The following is a 20,731-nucleotide window of genomic DNA, read 5'->3' as shown; positions in this document are numbered from 1 at the left end:
AACGAATGCTATAAATAGCATTTCGTTATTCATATTTCTTCAATGATCATATTATTTCAGTACGTAGCGTAACGTAGCGTACATGCATAAAGAAGAAATAAGTTTACATAGTACGATAGTGGATCGATACGCGTACTGTCGAAGAACAATCGAGGTATACAGTATCGGTAGCAGTGCAATCGTAACTTTACGACCACGATCTTCCAGCTTTTCAATAGTACGTACGTTATTTGTTTTCGGCATTTTGACGCCATTCTCCTAGCAACAAGTCTACCGTTTTTACGACTTTTGCATAAGAATGTAGCAAGTGCGCTGTGGCTTTCATCGAACTTTTTATTCTCAGGGGATGGATAGAGGGCTCGTTCGGTTCTTCTCTTCTGAAAGTAGCATGCTTTCATACATTGCCCGGTCACCGGCACATCAACGATCCATTACTATCGATCCTTGGTTCTCTCGAAACAGGGTTAACGACACGTTACGATTCAGTCGTGGTTCTTTCATCGGCTCCAATTTCTTAACTTTTATAAACGATCGAGGATAAGAAACCCCTATAGATTGTATAGAAATGTTTGCATTTGAAAGAAACATCTCTTGATAAATGATATTTCTATTATTGTATTTTATTTTATATCATTTCTGCACCAATCGATTTATCTATAACGATTATTAAAAAATGTTGGTTCCAAAAGATTGTTGAAGATACAGCGTAACGTTGTTTGAAAGTTTTTCCCAATGTTCAAAAGTATAACAAATGGTATAAGTATAATGGTATAAGTAGTAAGTATATAAAAAGTATAAAGGACTCCTTTTTTTCTCTTTCAGTCGGAAGCACATACATAGGATTTTCTCTATCGCGATATTTATTTTCCACTTTTGCGCAACGTTCAATTTCAAGAACTATATTCATCGTTTTAAATTAGTCTCGTCTCACGTCTTTACCCGCGATCGATCCGCGCCTCCATCGAAATACGTTTGACGAAAAATTTTCAATTATTTTACATCGCTCACGGAAAGTTTCGAGCGCGCTCGAAACGCTATTATATTCATATTGGCGGTCGTGGGAGCGCGCGATACTTCGATGACTCGTTAAAAAAGTTGCGTCGCGGTTCGTTGATCGCCGAAACTTTTTTCATCAACGCGCCTTTTTAAATTTACACCGACAAACCGGACAACGAGGGATTGTCGACCGATTTCACGACCGATTCGCGAATAATTCGTGCGCGATCGTCGTTTCGCGATGACGAAATTTTCCTTCCGTTTCTCTTAGTTTGGAAAGAACCTCGGTTCAGTTGTGGCAGTAGCTTTCTCGACGCAGAGGCGCAAATTATTTTTCACCACGCGATGCTCCACTTGACCGTGTTGCGAAACGAAGAAAACGAGGCCGTTTATAATAAACCTACCGGCAACGAAAGCTGACGTTTCACCCAGCGCTCCTTTTCCCTTTTTTCCTCTCCTCGTTCTTTCCCGCTTTCTCTCTTGGCTCGTCTCTCCTTGTTTCTCTCCCTCCTTCTCGCGTTTTCCCTCTGCGTGTTCCTTCCGTTTCTCAGTCCACGTCAACTAGTTTAATGGAATTCCGCCGAATGCTGCACGCTGTTCCATCGTTTCTTTCGCGTACTTTTTGTTGGCGCTTGCTCGTACGCTGAAAACGCTTGGCGCGGTGCGGGGCAACGCGGTGATCCTTCGTTTTGAATATTAAGCTCGTCGAGGAGAAGAATTTTAACGACCGAGAATACGTAATTTAATTACCATGGTGTTATGTTTTTCTCTATTTTCTTCTCTTTGTTGTCGAGAGAATGATTGATCACCGATAAAATTACGGCGTAAAGATGGAAAATACAGTTGCTTTGTTACGATTACGATAGCATAGCAAATTTTCTGCCTACACGGCATTAATTATTTTTCATAAAAAATTTACATTCATTGTGCGATTGCATGTGTTTACAAACTTGTATTATAAATATATACGTATTTAACTCCTTTTTTATACTTACATATTTTTTTACGCAAATGTTGGTACACCAGCGTAGGTTAAAATCGCCAAGATAAAATGCGATAAAGGTGGAAGTTGTTTGGAAGGTGGAGTTTTCCTCTCGTCGTTCTGCGTAGAATGCTTTTCGTATCCACTTCATATTTCAACAGAGTTTTCAAATGTTTGTAGTGTCTAATTACGTGTACTTTAAAAGAATCCTCCGTCTGCTTCGAATTGCTCCATAGACAAGTTAGACGAAGTCGTAGTTTGTGCCTCTAATTAGCTTTCACAAATGAAGGAAATTTTCTCTATTCTCGGCGGGATTTGCAAATTTGCGTTAATTAAGCGTTTGTTACGACCTAGATCGTAGTCTTTAATGTCAGATTTAGTATACTACAATATCGTTCTATTGTAGCTGTACGCTGCAATGCATTGTAACGGAATTTTAGACCGAATTTATTGACGAAAACGTGAGAGAAATTTTTTACTATCTAACTATATTTTTCTAAAACAGCATCGAACAGCGTATAACAGTAACACGAAAGAATTATATTATCAATTGAATATCAGAGCATATCGCTTAATTATTGACAAACTGATCAGAATCTCTATGAATTTCCAAACTCGAGTCAATTACTTTATACTTCCATATAATTTCAGCTCTTGAAAATCACGTACTAAATGATTGATTGCTTATTCTTTACATACAACCAACATCGATCAAAGACAGTTGATTGATACGAAAATGAAAAAAAGAACGAGAATCCAATATGACTCGACAAAATAATATTTAACAGTGTTATTTGTTAGAGGAATCAAAGAACGACATAGACAGTTAAAGTAATAATACATAGTACTATTTCAAATGAAACTAAATCTTTCCTACTACTAAATCGAAAAATAAATTATACCGATTTAAAAGAAGAAGAACGACTACCTATGTGTATGTTCCTTTAAAGTCGTCCATGTGCTCTCTCATATTTAAAAATATGCATATTTAAAATCGTTATATAAATAAATAAAATATAAATATTTAAAATTCTACCACACGCAATCGACCGCATCCATGCAATCTAAACTCAACCCAACGCTGCGCTGGCAATTATTTCGGCTGCTTGGCCACTCGGATCGTACTTTTGAAATTCACTATTCAGTTGCCGGATTCGCGCTAGTTCTCCTCGAATCGCGGCTGTTATTTCGGATTCCCAGGACGCAACGCGAGGATAAGATCTTCTCTCGCGAAACAACCGAACCGTTCCTCTTCCACCCTCTTTTCTCCCGTATCTTCCCGTTTGTTTGTCTCGCTCCTTGATCCCCCTGATGGTTCTTACTCGCTCGTGAACCTTCTGTCTACCGAGAGCAAGATCGATCCGATCACGTTTCGTTCGTTCTTCCTTGCTGCTCCGTATCGTTTCGTTGCACAAAGAGAGAGAGAATCAGTATCAGAGAACAGATAAAGGATAGCTGCGTGATACGATCAACGAAATCGAAAGAGTCTGTTTATCGAGCAAAGTATCGATATGTTGGAGGGATACGCGCTCACGACGATGAAAAAGTAAGATGACTATCGGCCACGATGTACCAGCTTCTCGCGATAAAGCGAATGTTCAATAGTATCGTTGGCACCGGAGCCAAGATACGTTACGAAGAGAAAAATTGCGCGATGGACGATAGAGGCAGAAAGTTTAATTACACACGAAGCGTGGATTAACACGTTCATTCGTTCTTATCGACTCGTACGATGCGTTGTTCTAATTTCCGGATGGTATTAAGCATGGCATAAATTGTTTTTGACGAAAGTCTGAAAAATAAACTGATTGTCCTTTGAGTTCTCCGTATCTTCGTAAGGGTGTCATACGATGTAATAGGATTTTTCTTGACCTCAGCGAGATAAGTACAGATTTTGGTTACTGTATCGTAAAATGATTGTAAGTCAAAGAGCTTTTTTAACTTTTTTTTCAACATTCCCATTTTAGGGAATTTTCGTAAAATTGCTTACGTATTTTAACGTTGTATAAAGGTCACGTTAAATCTGAGAGATCGGAGCGTGACGTGTGGTAGTCTGATCTCTCAGATCTCGTGTAAGAGATTTCCGACTCTGAAGATAAAAGATTTCACCGTAATCGTACTAGCGAACATGGACACCAAATGTTAGTAATTAGTATTGTCAATACTGTCAGTTTTATAGTAATTATTTAAACTAGTAACTTAATATAAAGAGCGTTAAGGAAAGCTGTTATAAATGCCATTTGTGATGTGCTCAATTAACTGTTCTAAGAGAGGCGGTAAAGACAGGCAAGTACAAAGATAGATATTGGGAAGTACGTCTCGTCGTATAGATTCTAATGGTATAGATATGTAGATAGAAAATTTCTATACACGCTAACCTCTTTCTACCTTGTTCTTACTAAGAAATTGCCGTATACGGTGTTGGATCGAAATAACGCGGGGTGGAATATTGGCAACAAATTGAAAGTTTCATTGTTTCTCTGTATCCAGCTCGATTTATTATTGATTCTTTGGATTCTGACTTTGTGCCATAGTATATCATAAATCATGCAAATCGGTGCGCTATAGCCATTCGCAAACAAAGGGATAATCGCTCAAAGCAACGGTTATCAACATCTTCTTAAATCAAAGAAACAAAGGAAGGATTGTTTTCCTTGAATTATTTTATGTTTTCTTTCCAAAACAAATCGCTCGTCTAAGATGATAGAACGATCTTGGAATAGAAACGAAAAATAATGAAACGGGATTTAAACTCTTTTCCATCGTGTAAGTAAAATAACTGTATACGAATAGTTTGAAATGAAAATTCATTCTAATCGAAGTATAATAGAAATCGTTGAACATATCATCTTTGGTAATCGCTGGTAGGCGATGGATCTCAAACGTTGAAGGGCTGAAAAATTAGGACATGATCGCTAATCGGATCATGCACGGCCGATCTTCAGTCTGATCAGTCTCTGACCAATCAGGAAAATGCGAACAACGAACGAGATGGAAAGCCCTGCTAACGAGTGAAACGGCAATGCAGTTGCGAGCAGCCCGGCCCATGTGTGGCTCAGGTACCCTCGTCAAGATCCTTGGTCCTGATCGTAGGACCGTCCTGACTTCAGGATCGTCCTTGATCCCGAGATCTTCGTTTCGCTTTTAATATCCTGGTTTTTCTGACCAATGCATCTGACTTCCACACGATGTGGATTTCTCGTCGATCGTGCGTCGAACCACGGTACGAAACACACGGATTTTTGTTCGCCTTTCTCTCAAAACGTAGTAGGCATACACGTAATCTTGGCGTGTTTCCATTCGCGAAGATCATTGCGTTACATTTCCTTGCTTTATTATATAACGCGTCGTGATTTTACGCGATTTCGTTTATTACATTTTCGCCGATTTGCGTTTACATTTGTTAGCGCTGGAACGCTTACAGCGCAAGGTTTCGAAACCAATGAAACGCGCACACGATCCACGAGAAATAAGAATCCACGCTGTTTGTACGTAATTAGCGATACGTAACCCCCTTCTTGCTCGTCAGCCACTGCACCTGAGTTTTCTACTACGATTCTAATTTTACACCCACTCTTTCTTTTTCTCTATTCTTCTTCCCCTCGTATATTCCATTTCAGAGACGGAGCGCCGCTCGTCAAGCGCTCCGCGACGATTGATCGGTTCGCCGGATATCGAAAACCGCTTTAAATATTATCGAGCGACGAGCATGCCGAAGAAATCCATCGTCGATAATCAACCGCGTTACGCGTTGCCTCCCATCCAAGGGAGGAAGAAAATCGACCGAGACGTTTCAGCGTAAATCGAGACGCGTTTTGCAAACTACGTTCAACTTTAACCGTAACGATTAAGAGGTAGCTGCGTTCGATTCAACTACAAGCACGAAGCCACGGTATTTCGGTCGTGTACTTTTAGAGTAAACACTTGTAAAAGTCCGCAAGTTTGCGTCGAGTGGTAACGAAAAGCATTCGGTTAGGAAATGTACGCGGATTAATTAGAGCCAAAGCTAATCTAACGAAGGACTCGACGAAAATTTAAGATCGCGATATACACTGGTTCGCGAAAATGTTTGAACCATCGGAAAGTTTATGTCCATATCGTATGCGTTTTATACAAAAACACGCTATATGCTAATTTTTTCATTACGTATATATCTGTAATAAATATTTTGTAATTTCTACATACGTCGATGAACATGTTCAAACTGGCTCCACCAATATGATCTAGATAGTGCTGTCTCGTTACAGTGCTAATGAAATTTCAAACGGTTTTGTGTAATATGTATACAGTAAGTTTCCATAAGTGTGCAGACATTTTCGCCAACCGCTGTACGTAAATGAGATGTTTAGAAAAGAAGAAAATAAAGGTGACGTGGAATGGAAGGCGGCGACTTTTCTAACGCGTCGGTGGAAGAAAATGGGAGGAAGCTTAACTCCAGGACGAGTCGATACCGAGAGTTGACTTATCGAAAAAGGAATTTCCGGCTTTAAATTATATTCGATGGAGAAATCCCCGATTGAATTATGGAATTCCATTAAGCGTTCTCGATGCAACGTCTCCGTTTAATATTTTTACAAAATTATTAAACGTACTTTCAGATATTACATAAATACGGTTAACCCCTCCGCCCGTTGGCTCGATTGATCGACGAGAGAGTGAGAGAGAGAGAGAGAGAGAGAGAGAGAGAAAGAGATCCGAGTTCTCATCGGTTGCGAGATTATTTTAAATGTCGAAATGACACACTTTCCCCGTTTCCCGTGACGTACATTTTTTCCTTCCGTTCTCTTTTACCACCCTTTTCCGTTTCTTTCCTTTTTAGTATTTTTTCCCCCTCAATTCCGGTCTCAGGGGTGTTTCACGGTTTTGTATATTCGCCCACCCTTCGATCGTGTTTCATTAACTTAATTGTAGAGGGTAGACCTTTGAGTTATACCGCGTGTATACATGCTCGTTGTACAGGCTGGTTGGAGTTCGGTGGATAAGTCACGCCATTGAAACTCGTTTCGGTCGTTACCGGTGTATTTTGATCATTGATTAAACGACTTTAATTATTCTATCAACGGCATGGTCGCGTTACCTATAGGACCGGAGTGATAAGGCCGGGAGGAAGTTTTCAACCGCGAAAATCACCGGTGGCAAGATATCGACGAACCGATACTCCTTCCCATTATTTTCTATTATCCTTTATCGTTTATCGAGCCTGCACACACACACACACACACACCTGTGATACGAACCGAGCAATCGTCGCAGCTTTCAGAAAAAAGGACTCACGCACACGTACACACACACGTAAGCAAACATGTAACATGCACAGCATTCTTTCCAAAACAAGCTATGTTTTTCACGTGACACGTACGTGTCAGATTGGCGTATGCGTGTGCGAATTAAATCAAGGAAACCGTGGATTTGCGAATTTTCGACGTTTCTGCTTTTGAGGTCCTTTTTTCTCTGTCTGTCTCTCTGTTTCTCTCTTCCCTTTTCTCTCTCTCTCTCTCTCTCTCGTTCTCTTTCTTTCCCTCTATTTCTCTCTGTTTTTATTCTTACGTTTCTCTCTGCCTCACTGTTTTTCTCTCTGTCTGTCTGTCTGTCTGTCTTCTGTCTTTTCTGTCGAATGTCGTCGCGAGCAAGATCGCGACGACGCGACGACGTTTTCTCGTTGTCGCCACTTTCTCTGCTTCGCGAAGAGAACGGGAGGAACGGCCATCGTGACGAGTCGTCCACCGGCTGCCTCCCGGGCTATTTTGTTGCTTTTGATTCTACTTTATTCTCCATTCGTTCGGAAAGTTGATTTTTAGAGCACACACCGGTTCGACGTAGTAACCGAACGTTGCGTGCCTTTTGAGAGACAGCACCGTGTTGTTGAGTGAAGCACGTAGTGAAAGAGAACTTCGTTTGATAGCCTATAGGAAGTATTTTTATAGGTTAAATGTAGTAATGAGTTGCGATGAGAGATAAAAGAAAAGGAAATCACTTTTCCTTGGACATGTCGGCCGCGGAAATCGGTTCCTTAATTAGTAATTCCGCTATTTCGTATTCGTGATACGGTGAATGATGAAGTAGAAAAGATGTCAGTTCCTATATATTTGTTCCATTTTTACGCATCCCTTAATTCACGATTGTTTAACGCGTAGGAGACGATATTTGATTATTTTAATTTTCGAGAATATGTTAATTAAATTAGTTTTGGTTTGTACACTCTCCCAAGTGTTCGTAGACCCACAATAGTTCGATCGGTTATGTCTATACAGAGTTTAAAAAAAAAAAAAAAAAAAAACTGATATTTCGATCGTTCTGTCCGAATCAACGCCGCGGAGAGATATGAACGATGGATGAGCAACTTCTGTTCAATTGGTCGATATTAAGTTGAATCGACTGAGGACAAAACTCTCGGGAGTTTTTCCCCCTTTCGTGCATAACTTTCGTTTCAGCACAAATTCACTTTGGAAGCACCATAATCGCACGTGCACGCAGTGGCGCGGCGATAGCACAAGAGGGGGAGGGGGGAATGTGGATTATTAAAGCAAAAAGAAAAAAAGAAAAAAAAAAGAAAAGATCAATAAAAATTAATTGAATCAAGTATGAAATTAAAGATAGATTTAAAATGATACGCGCAAAGATCGTAGAGAAATAGAAGGGATCTTTTCCGCTTCGAGAAGCTGTCATACTTACAGCGTTAGTGAAAACCGTCTATTTGATGCAAAACTTGTCTTCTTTTGAAATGTACAAATATGAAAGAGGGTACCTGCAGATACATCGAGCTATGGCTGCGACACTGTAATCAGTTACCAATTGCCCGTAGACGTTTTGTCTCCTTTACCTTCGATTCTTTTTCTTGCTCCTTTGTTTGCTACACGAACTATACATTGCGATTATTTTTATCGACATCACGACGTACGATTTTGTCAGACGGAAACGTCGAACACGCGTTTTTCGCCAACTGATCGATGACACGTTCTACTTTTATTCGATATATTATATACATATACATATATAATATAACGTAACTATATAATATATGTATATGCTTCTAATGGATTCGATTAGAATGGCAAACCTTTTAGACTAGAATTTTTTATTCACGCATGAACTAGCATCGTGAACGTTGTATTTTGCTCGTCCGTTGGCGTCTTACGATAAGAAAGGGTATCTTGTAATAATTAAAGAGCACAAATATCGGGGCAAACGGTTATTTTAGTCCGCCGTAAAATATGTCGTTATTGTTAGGTTCGCGTTACTCTTTCGAAAAGCGAGGCTATTTTTACAATCACGTATGAATCTTGGTTTAGAAAATAATCCTGTCGAAGGAAAATATCGCTCCGACGAGACACCGTTTCGTTTCAATCCTTGAGAAGCTCGAGAAATCGTACACGTTGCTTGAAAGAAGGATTCGTATCACGACGAAAACGAATATAATCGACTGTTTTGTTAGTCTATTGGTTTAAATCCATGAATTAAATTATCATTGGAAATGGCAGAAACGATATATTTCGAAAAGCTTTACAGTAAAAAACATTTCTATTGAAATTGATTTATATTCATCAATTTTACCAGTTACGTCCGTTCGAATGGCTCTCTTAATCAAATATGTGGAAATATTTTCAAAACAAGATTGTAATTTTAAACTGGAAAAACTGTTTCTACCAAACTTGGTTGACTGAGGCTTTGTGCGTTCAGTTAATTATTATTAAAAACGGAAGTCCTAGTTTTCCTAGTTTTAAAACGTCTCTTGAGAGTGATAATTAGAAAAAAAAGTAGGAGGAATAATTAAATGGGCAGAGCAGATAGGAAGAGAAAGAGTAATCAAATGGCAAACAGGGAAAATGGAAGTAGTAAGTGTTAGAAGAATAGAGGATGCGAGGTATCTTTACCTTGCGGAACCTCAAGAGGCCATGACGGTTTAAAACTATCTAATAGCACCCTAAAGATTCTAATTTCTCTCCCTCTAGCGTGACTTTAGAGTTTTAAGTGGCAGATGGGGACGGACGGTGGAAGGCCAACGAGGAAGTTCTGGGCGGGTTTTTTAAATTCATGCAGTTTGCATAAAGTGGGCCATGCAAGTATACGACGCAGAAACCTTACACACCTCCGTAATTTTAGTGTTCTACAGGGTTTATCGTTGGTTAATCGTTGCTTAAAATCTGTAAGATACTTGTGCGACCTTTGATCATCGGGTTTTACAAGTTTTCTAAGGCACGAATATGTTCCTTGAGAACGCCGAGTAAAAGACGAGTCAAAATTGCATCTATGTTCGATAGTAGTAGGGCTCGAGTCGATTCAAAATGTGTTTAATCGGAGCTCGATTATCGAGATGTATCGATGCAGTTGCCGAAACTTACCTGAGTGTCGTATAGTTCAATAAATTGTATAAAATACGGGAGATGTCGAGGTTCTTGAAATTTGAGCTCACACGAATAAAATTAAAATCAAAGGGATATGGAAGAATTCCCAAGGATTTATGATAAATTAATTACGAGCAATTTTGCCTTTTTTTTATCAAAAATATCAAGAAAACAGCTTCCAAGGTTGTCGATGCGTTTAATCTCCGTTACGAGTTTCAAAGCGAGCCTAAACCGTTTCAGAACTAGTTCGTTCAAAAAGTAGGTAAAAGCGTATAATGAAATCTCACGGGTGGCGTCAACCGTCATTATAATCTTCGCCACTTTTCCGGCGAATCGCGCAGATGACTATTACGCCAGAAAAACAGTTGTAACTCGAAAACCAGATGGAACAGGGACCTGGCGCAAACTTTGTCGATTGTTCGTGCGCGGTAAATTCAGCTGCACCGAAATTAGCTCCACGCTCTATGCTGCACTCTTTTCTAACCATTCGAAAGGCTGTCTCATGCTCGTCGGGGCTATCTCCATGACCGTTCGAGCAATCTTGTACGCGTGACCTGGGTTTCTCCTTCTTCGGCTGTTCTAATTTTCCTTGTCGTGTGGAAAATCGCTGACAAAACTGGCCAAGCGAAGATAGACTAATCACACGGTTTTTAGCTGGCTCGTGCAGACAACCGAACGAGTAAACCAGACAGCATGAGATTAGAGGAGGTAAAGGTGGCGGCTGGCGATTAGCAGAACGAAAACGACTTTTCAGGGATTTAAAGTTTCCTCTGTCTGGTATATCTGCTCGGCTGACTCGTGAACTTGCGGTGTATGCGGGTCGCCTTTTCTCTTCCGGGCTCGAAACACATTAATCCATCGTTGGAACCCGGAGGATGAAACAATGTACATTATATCGTACACCGCAGCCGAAAGATCCAATGGTAACAGTTCTGCTTTAAAAGTCAAATAGACGTTTCACCACCGGAGAGCTCAATTAACTCGATTAACTTACGCCGTGGCTTCTTGGTAGGCAATTCTCGCGTGGTAAAAGCAGTATTCATCGAGTTCGACTCGCTGGTCAAGCTCGTTTTCCGACGTTGCGTCTTTTGTACCGTTCTTAGGCATTGAAAGCTCGATATCGTGAACCAGAAACGGTTCGACTCGAGCCAGTTTCGATTTAACCAGAGTGGCTTTCCATTGAAAATCGAAAGTCAGGTATGGTTTGGAATCGCAAGGTGGTGGGTGGTACGTTTGTGCGAAGGTTAGATGAAAAGTAGTTGGGATAATGGTTGAATGTGCTGGCTGGATACGAGGCTGTTTGCACGTACAAGCGAAAGTGTTGTTTGCGTAACAAGTTTCTGCGACTCCAGTTCAGACCTGTTCTGGTGTTAACATAGTCGCTTAGTTGCTCACGTATTTTGTCTTACGCTGAATTTTATTGAGATGGATCGCTTAGTACTCGAGATTGAAAATAGCGTTTACGTGTAGCGGCGAGAGTTTAAGTCCTCGCGGATCGTATTATTCTGGTTTTTCAACCGTTTGCGATAAAATACTGTAGCTTGGCCGAGATGCGCTATTTCTGTTTTTTATTCTTAAGTTAAGAATCACGATGGATTGAATTAAATTTAAGCGTAGGTGAGATACAAAAATGTTTATCCTAAGGTTTTCTAAATAACGTTCAGCTCGTATGACACGATCTATCGTAGATGATCTCGCAATGGATGACCCTTTCGTGACCATAAAAGATCTGTTTGAGTTACAGTAACAAAGCATCAGTGACCCTATTTAACGATTTGCAAATGATACTTAGCATTTATGAGAATAGTCTTCCTCTTGTCTTTCGTTGTAGGTAATTTCTTTAAACAGAAATACGTACTTCGGAAATCTTCATCACGACTACACGACATTTTCTGCTTTCTGATTAGATACTTCATCGTTGAAATAATTCTTAACAATATTAACGATCATGGTATTTTTTTAAATAATAATGTCGGTTTTCAATGAGGATAGACTTTTTCAAAATAAACGATCTGAAAACATATTAGCTCTTGGATTAACGTAATTAGGTATTTGAATCGTACTTATTACTGCTACGTAGTATACTTTATTGATACTTAGCTTGTATCAACGTTCTTGAAATATGATACGATCGTCTAAATTTACCCCAGATTTGTAACAATGAATAATCTCATGTAAATTTCGCTCTGCCTCTAATTTCCAAAATTGACTTTGCTTTTAATAAGACAAGTCTGCAGTTCGATATCCATTGCAAATTTGGAAAAAACAAACACCAGAAGTTTTTGCTATATATACTAGCCTCTAACCTCATTTTAGCGTCAGAAGATCATAATTTCATCTAAGAATATTTCATTTAAGGATTATCCAAAAAACATTTCTCACGTAAATCCTACGCATCACCTTCAGTTTGCCTTATGATTCGTTTCACGTTGAGATTCACACCGCCAATGACAAGTAGAGCCGAGGAGACTCGATCTAAAGAAAGGCATAAAGAGAAACTCGAGGTTCTGTGAGTCAGTCAGTTTCGGCTGACAAAGACGGTCTGTGGTAAGACGCTTCCTCTTTCCATTGTTTCCTTCTTACGAAGTTTGTCAATATATCGTCGACTAGCTGTTATCGTTCGTCCGACTATTACCACCAGTGCGTGGCATTCTTCCATTGCATTTATTTCGAACGATCGATCGCGACAGCGACACGACACGCCGCGCCGCGTCGAGCCTCGAAACTGTGCTCGCGGGAGCATGACCACGGTGGACAGGAAAGTGCAAAATACTTTGATCCCCGGCTCGAGCACCGGAATGGCTGAAGTGCAGCCAGTAGAGTTTTCTTTTTTTTTTTTCTTTTCTTTACTTTAAAGAGACGTCCCAGTGCCAGGGTGGAGGACCTCGATGCACTTGGGGTGATGAGGTGGTGGGACACGAAGCGGCATCGTGGTGGGATAAGAAAAGGGGTGGTTGGCAGAACAGTGGGAAGAGGTTGGAAGGGGTTGGAGGCGGCGAAAGCCTCGCCAACAGGGACCGGGAGGTCTCAAAGAAAAGAACTACTCGCGCTGCCGAGACGCTCTCCTGTCAGGGCTTGACCTTTTTTTTAATTGCATCCAGACCAAAGTTAGAAACAACGAACGGTGCCTTCCTCGCTGATATGACAGAGAAACGGCTGCACGAGGGAAAGGGACGAAAGGAAAGAGAAGAAATGAACGAAAGACGAGCAAGAGAGTGGTGGTCCGCCACCGGAAGAGACGGTATACGTTGGAGAAGACAAACCGCGAATTCGTACGTGTCTGCTCGATGTTTGAGCGTCGGAAGGAAACGGTGGAATGCAAAATATGTAGGTCAGGGTCATGCTCGAGAGCATCGAGTTCGTTTCCTTTTTCTGTCTTTCTCTCTCTCTCTCTCCGTCTCTCCTTCTCTTTCCCTCGTCTGCTTTTCTACTCCAACTCCTCTTCTCTTCATCCTTTTTAGTCCCAGCAGCCTCGTCTTTTCCTTTTTTTCACCTTACTCTGTGCTTGCTTCAAATCCGACTTTAATGGGCTCGTGCGGCCGTATTACATATCTGATATTATTACGAGAGATTTTTGCGGAGAACCGAGGGATTAGGATTCCTTAGACGGTCTCTTCGGTTTGCGAAGGGCTTCCGCAGTTTTCGTCCTTAACGTTCATTAACAGTTCGTTTGCTTAATCGTGTTTAAGGATAAGCCGACGCGATTATTTTCCTGGATAATTGGAACGCATTAACATTGAACGTAATCTCGGCGCTGGTGTCTTAGGCTTGACATTGTTTCAGACCTTTGTTCAGCATTGTATTCTTCGGTTTGTACAGCATTTTTATCTCTTCATCATCCAGCTAATAAAGGGATAGAACGTTAAGAAGCAGCATTGTTAAGGAGGTAAAATGTTGAGAAGAAAAGACGAAGATCAGGTGTTGTTTATCTTCTGATGATTTTGTGCTTTTGCTCTTCAATTTCGTCCTTCCATTTCTACAGGATTTTTATCTCTTTGTTGTCTATCTCAAAGCGGTCGAAAAGTAAGGAGAGACACTGTTAATCGTAGAATTGTCGAATTAGTCAAAATGACCAAAATCGAATTTTTTGTTTTGTTACTTACTAAAAACGTGCAATTTCTGGTAACTTGTTATTGAAACAGAAACAAGATTACGTATATATTATTTTTATTTTTGTCAGGTTACTTTAAATTTAAATCAACTACGTGCAACGTATCAAAGATCGGCAATTTTATTATTAAACGAGCAGAACGTAAAAGAGAAAAGAGAAAGTTCAAGTATTATTCATCTAATGACTTTATATATTTTTTATTAAGCTTACAGTCACGTGTGCGATCTACAAAGAGATTAAAAAAAGATGCCCTATTTTACTCGATAGAGTGAGTTTAGGATGAATCAGTGTAATCAGGATGTTCGATCTTTTTGAAATTTTATGCTTACACACAGAAAGTACGATTTTCACGATTTCGTCATTATCTCGCATCTAGGTTTGCGGAACGCTAAGTTCCTTGAATGAGTGTTTTATCGATTTTGTCTGATGAGATACGACCCCGAATGCCAACAATAAAAGTAATATTCGCGTGACTGGGACACATTTCATCATACAACGTACGCATACCGTGTATTTCTAAGAAACAAGTTAAATTCACTAAACTGATTATTGCTAAATGTATGGTAATCCATTAACACGCCCATAAACATTACATTCAACGCATTAACATACATATATCGCGATTTAAATCTCGTTTTTAGATTTTTATACAAAATTATGTATATTTTCTTATTACTGACTATACAACGTGCGTATATAAGTTGGCAGAGTCTAGAAATCTGCACAGATAGAAATTTCTTTGTTTCTCGATTCTTTCCTACTTTTGTTACATATTTTCTAGTAGATACGTTATAACTTATTTGCTACTTTGTTCCTATTTTTCTCGCAGGTTACATTCTCTGTAGTCGATAGAAATAGTACGTAATCGATAAGTTGCTGCCAAATCATCAAAGTAAAACTAGGTAGACTAAATATATCTTGCACATGTTACTTTCTTGTTACATCGAGTCTAACTATCGACGATAAGGAAATAAATTGAGTCGGCTAGAAAGGTAATCGAAATCGAAATTCTTAATTCTCCTTGTATCGTCATGTTGAAACTTTCACGATATGGAAACCAGCGGTAGTACTATTTTATAATTCAACAAGAACACGAAAAGAAGAAGGTAAAATATCTGTTTGTCATTCATATTTAACCGGATTGCTAGCAGTTACGTTATTGAACATTTAGAATATTATCGTATGTTCCACGATCGAACAACAACTACGTCTAAATTATTTTTATCGATAGCTAGATAAACTAACGAATGCGTGACTGATTGTAGGCTTATGTATTTTGCTGTTACGTTTTAGAGTATAGTAAATGAGTATCCATAGTATACGTATAATGTTGACTCAACGATCGATACCTATGTTAATTTATGCAGATGTGTGTGTTTGTAAAATTAAACTGCAATGTAAACAATTTGAGGTAGAAACATTCAAACGAAAATAAGTACGCGCAGAAAGTCAGAATTTAAATAGAAGCACAAAATAAGGGGGTTCCAATTAAACTGTATCATAAAACGAGAGAGTAATTTCAGAGTTTAATTCAATAATTTCAGTAAGTTTCATTTCAGTCCAATCGATTTTCAATCTTGTATTTATACAAATATGATATAATAGATTATTAATAAAAATAAAATGTTGCGCGAAGGAATCGCTAAATAAAAGTATTATACGTAAGAGATGAACAATTCGAGTGACGAGTTTATTCGTCCTCTTCGGTTAACAGGTCAAATTCACCCCCTGAGATTGCGTCCACGATCATGAAACGGTTCGAACTTCCACGTAGCAATTCATTTCCAGTTCACCGAAGAAGAGTGAAGCAGGGGATGGTCTGAAACTTCTGATCTCTAGCGTACGCTCGCGTAGTTTTCATTTAGGGTTTAAGTTGGTAATTTTGCTTTCTCAAGCACGCTAGTCAGCCAAAGGGTTTCGACGCGAGTCACTCAACTGGTTGCGTAATAAATCGTTCTTAAGCTGTGGAATTAGCGCTGGTTACGTAGATCCAGCCGATGCGCACGCGTTTATGATGGAATCTCTAAAGGACGATGCCAGCCATACTTCGTTCAAATGCGATATTAATAAACCGCTGAAGCGAGCAAGACCGCAGGTCAATTTACACGGCTTCGAATGCCTGTGTAGCATATAATTATGGTTCAGGATAAATTAGGCTACAATGGCAACAACGACGGCGACATGGTACGGTAATTACGGACGTAACTACTTTTCAGAACGTCGAACGTGTTGCGTTTACGACTTATTAATCAAGAACATTAGACGATGATCGGTTCGAGCGTAATTCAGAGGATCTTCTTAGGTGATGGTTATCTTTCAAGCAACGTGTAGATACTCAGTCGGATAGGAGCGTGTAATGCGCAAAGTAAGCGCGTAACACGAGTTTCCTTTCAAAGACGACGGCATATTAGCGCGCTCGGTGCGGGGTATTATCGAAGAAACGAGTATAGCCGATTTTTCATGCATTTTGTAAAGCTCGTTAGAGAACATAACATATCACACCCTGAGAATAGTAAGATAATAACGGGATGACGAATCGAGGAGGCAGCCTCTCCTCGTCTTTCCTCAGATTGTCGAGTACCTATAAAACGTAATCGATGCAGATTAGAGACAGTAGAGACAGTCGAGACAGCCGCGATTAACCATTTCCCCACCGATGTCTATCTTTTCGAAAGACCCCGAGAACACGGAGGCGGCCGATCTGCAGAGGAAGCTGGAAATGCTGAACAACATGATGGACCAGGAAGCACGAGCCGAACAGGCACGACGACAGATATTGTACAATATAGGCCACTGTAAGTACTTGCCAAGTCACTGTTTAAGTGGCTGCTGTTTTATTCGAATATTCTCTCTAACACGAGAGGAACGTCCCCGATCAATTGCTACACTCGACGCGATTCACCCGTGCGCCATCACTTGCGCTAATTTCATTTTCCTTTTTAATGCGCTAAATATCACGAACATCGATTATAATTGTAGAATGTTTCCCCTATCGATGCGTTTTGCGTTGGCCGCGATCAAATCATCGTTATCATTCCGTTTGGATGAATTGCAGATCGCAGGCGGACGAACGATGGAATATTTACGTATATGATTTCGCATTTATCGATCGTACGATTTCATTCGATTCTTTATTTCTCTATATATCTGACATCGTGCCGTGGATGTAGGGCTATTCAAATCGTAGGATATGGTTAATTGGTAAATTTGTTTAGTGAATATATAGAGAACGTTAAAGATCTGTGAAATTGCACTTAAATTCGGATAAACTGTGTAATTATCGTTATCTTCTTATTCGTGTACAAGCCCAACGTATGGTACAGATTTCCGTTTAAATGGACAGTGGAAAAAGTAGTTGTTTTTTTCGGGTTTGTTAAATCGTTGTTAAGACGTCGGTATATAGTCGATTTACGATGAAATTCGTACAGATAAAACGCGTATGTTAACTCGATTGAAATAAAATTGTATAATAATTTCACACATTTACAAGTACGTTTTACGTTGATTTTAGTTGTAAGTATAATCGCAGCTTTGAGCGAATATAGTCGTATCGTCATGTTGATTTTTATCTTTTACAGTTCTTTCGCAGAAGCTTTTTTGTTTATGGCTTCCAGACAAAATTCGCTCGAACGCTACTTCCGATTAGCGTAGCAAAAGCTTTGTACGCTGCCAGCTTTTCGCATAAAAATCGATTCCAGCGTGATGTTCGTTTCTTTCTTGTTTTATTTGCGACCACCGACCATAAGAGTACTTTATGCAATTGCAATTGCATTATCCACGGAGTATGCACGTGGATATTTTCAATCAGCAAGTACGCTACAAAATGCCACTCCCATTGTTGGTTATCGACCATCGAGAATCGTCGGTAACTTATCCCTAAAAATTCAGCCCCTGTTCAAAAATCATTTGTCGCTATATCAATGATCGCTACACCCTTGGCATGGTAAAGTTTGTTTAACGATGAATTCTTTCTTTTTCTGTTCCATGCAAGTAGTGGAATCTCCGTCGATCCGCCTGTTTCATTCCTTTTACTTCATTTTCAATTGTTTCGTCCTCTTCGTTTGTGGACCTCCTTTTTCCCCTGAACGAGAATTCTGATGATTCTCCTGACACGTCAAATACCTCGATAACAACGATCAAATCGCATGGACATTAACCGTTTCTGTTTCCCGCTGTTGCACAGTTTCAATTTTCGGATTCGTCCAATATCGACCAATTTCGTTCCCGGTGAAGCACATTTAAAATTAACGCGATCGAAACGACGGATTATACGCTTTACGAGGCAGAAGACAAACGAATATCGTTCGCGATTATCTTTTTCTTTCTCCAGTACAATATTCCGGTAATCGTCGTTTAATATCTTCTCTGCCCTGGGGACAGCAAACAGAAGGAAAACTCATCGTGGTTCGTTCCCGATATTTTCTTCCTCGGAAGAATTCACGATTAGAAGGATCTTAGGATATTTTTCAGCAACTTTATCTCTGCATTGTTACACACATTTACACGCAATTTGTACATTTGATTTTATTTAAGACAGCAATCTTTTCGCTTCCGAACGTGTTTTCAATTAGCCTGTAAGAAAAAGTGGTTGTTAAATCGCACGACAGTTAGCGAACTTGTTTCTCTCTGCATTTGAAATTTTCTTTTCGAACAACACGAGTCTCACGATTGTGCAACGAAAGATTTTCACTGTGCCACGGTAACATTACATTTGAATTGTCTTTCAGCGGGGTACTCAGAGGATTCGGACTATACGTCAGATCTGAATTATCCAGTCGGCGGACAGGGTGCAAACAGCTCGGCTTCGCAGTTTCGTACCGCTGCCAACCAATTGGCTACCCCTCAAAGATCCCTCGAGACCTCCAGAGAAAATAGCTACGAGAGGGACGATCATCAGGTATCGTTAGAACCATACTTCGATATTTCTGTTTATCAATTATAAACATTCGAAATCATTCGATATCACAAAGACGTTGCTCTTTAATCGCCGATCGAGATTTCTTTTGTCGTTTTAAGGTATAACATTAGATCGTTATCGAACTTCTTGAAGAATAATATTTTTACAAAATTTTATTTAAAGGATCTACAGAAACATGCTTGAATTATCAAACGCTGCAGGAAGTATGCGAATAGATTAAAGACTGAAGCATTGTTACTTTATAAACTATTCGTTAAATAAAAATATAGAAATATCGTAAATTTAAGATATAGAAGACTAAGAAACAAAAATTCTAAGAATATCGTCATCCAATTTATACAAAGAAATTATTGATAGAAGCACTATCTCTAATCGTTGTTTATAAAGATTACGTTAATTTATTTGTAATACTCGAATAAAATTTATTTCGCAGAGACATCGAAAACCTACCGTAGTTTGTTCCTTTTAAATCAGTTAAATATAACACGTAAGATAAATTTCTTAAATATATTATATTTCTATTGGAAGTGACATTTAAGTTTCGTTGAAAGATTAAATCTCGTCTATAGTATCTCGTAGAAAGCGTGCTTCGCGGAACCGTATTTTATCGATTGTTCATGCCATCAGATTCCAGCTACAGTCGGAGGAAGACTAGCTCCGAGTAATTACGGAGGCTATGGTGGATCGGGTCACAGTCCACGATATGACGAACCATATCCCGAAGAAGGTCCACCGCAAAGGTATCAGTCTCAGCACACTTCAGAATCTTCCGAGCCACTCTTCTACAATAGTAGACCAAGACACTATAAGGAGTACAGGTATTTGACATTTACCGAGCCTTAAAACACAATATACACACGAAATCGATAAAAAGTATCGCGCATTATACCAGAAATAACAGTTGCTACAATAAAACTTCTTTGAAACGACTTGCAATGACCAGTACTCGTGATACAGCTACTAGTAACTTACTTCTTTCTCTTTCTCCAACTTCTTTTTCTTTCTATTTCGTTGCTACTGCATTGAAATAAAAATTAACATAAATTTACTTGAATAATTATAGCTGGATGTTAAAAGATGACAGATAACAAGGTCGTGCAGTGAAAAAATAGTTTAGCATTTAACTTTAGCGAAATAGATTTTTGTACATTCGTCGTATCCGATGAATGTTTAGAACTTAACTGGAAACAATGTGCACGACTCTGGTCGTGAATCGCGTGATTCGAAGAGGAAAAAAAAACGTTTATTATTTTCTTCTGCCTGATTTAGACGACGGAAGCACACGTGGGATTACGAGGACAGGTACGAAACGAGTACCCCAGTTCTGTCTCGTGAGAAAGTCTACGATTTTTATCGTATAACTCGCATTTTTGAACCGTAGA

General features: G+C 39.4%; 1 protein-coding gene across 1 annotated transcript in view; it reads left to right on the top strand.

Moving 5' to 3' along the window:
• Positions 1-20,731, top strand: part of unc-13 — a 375,340-nt gene that overhangs the window by 62,630 nt on the left and 291,979 nt on the right. The window contains exons 6-9 of the mRNA XM_076627833.1: positions 17,107-17,226; positions 19,159-19,328; positions 19,977-20,167; positions 20,619-20,651. Of these exons, the coding sequence (XP_076483948.1) occupies positions 17,107-17,226; positions 19,159-19,328; positions 19,977-20,167; positions 20,619-20,651 (514 nt within the window). The remainder of the gene's footprint in view (positions 1-17,106; positions 17,227-19,158; positions 19,329-19,976; positions 20,168-20,618; positions 20,652-20,731) is intronic.

The sequence above is a fragment of the Bombus vancouverensis genome, chromosome 2 (genome assembly GCF_051014615.1).
Source record: "Bombus vancouverensis nearcticus chromosome 2, iyBomVanc1_principal, whole genome shotgun sequence".
NCBI classification, from domain to species: Eukaryota; Metazoa; Arthropoda; class Insecta; order Hymenoptera; family Apidae; genus Bombus; species Bombus vancouverensis.
The sequence above is the reverse complement of the archived record's forward strand: the minus strand, read 5'-3'. Positions and strand labels throughout refer to the sequence as shown.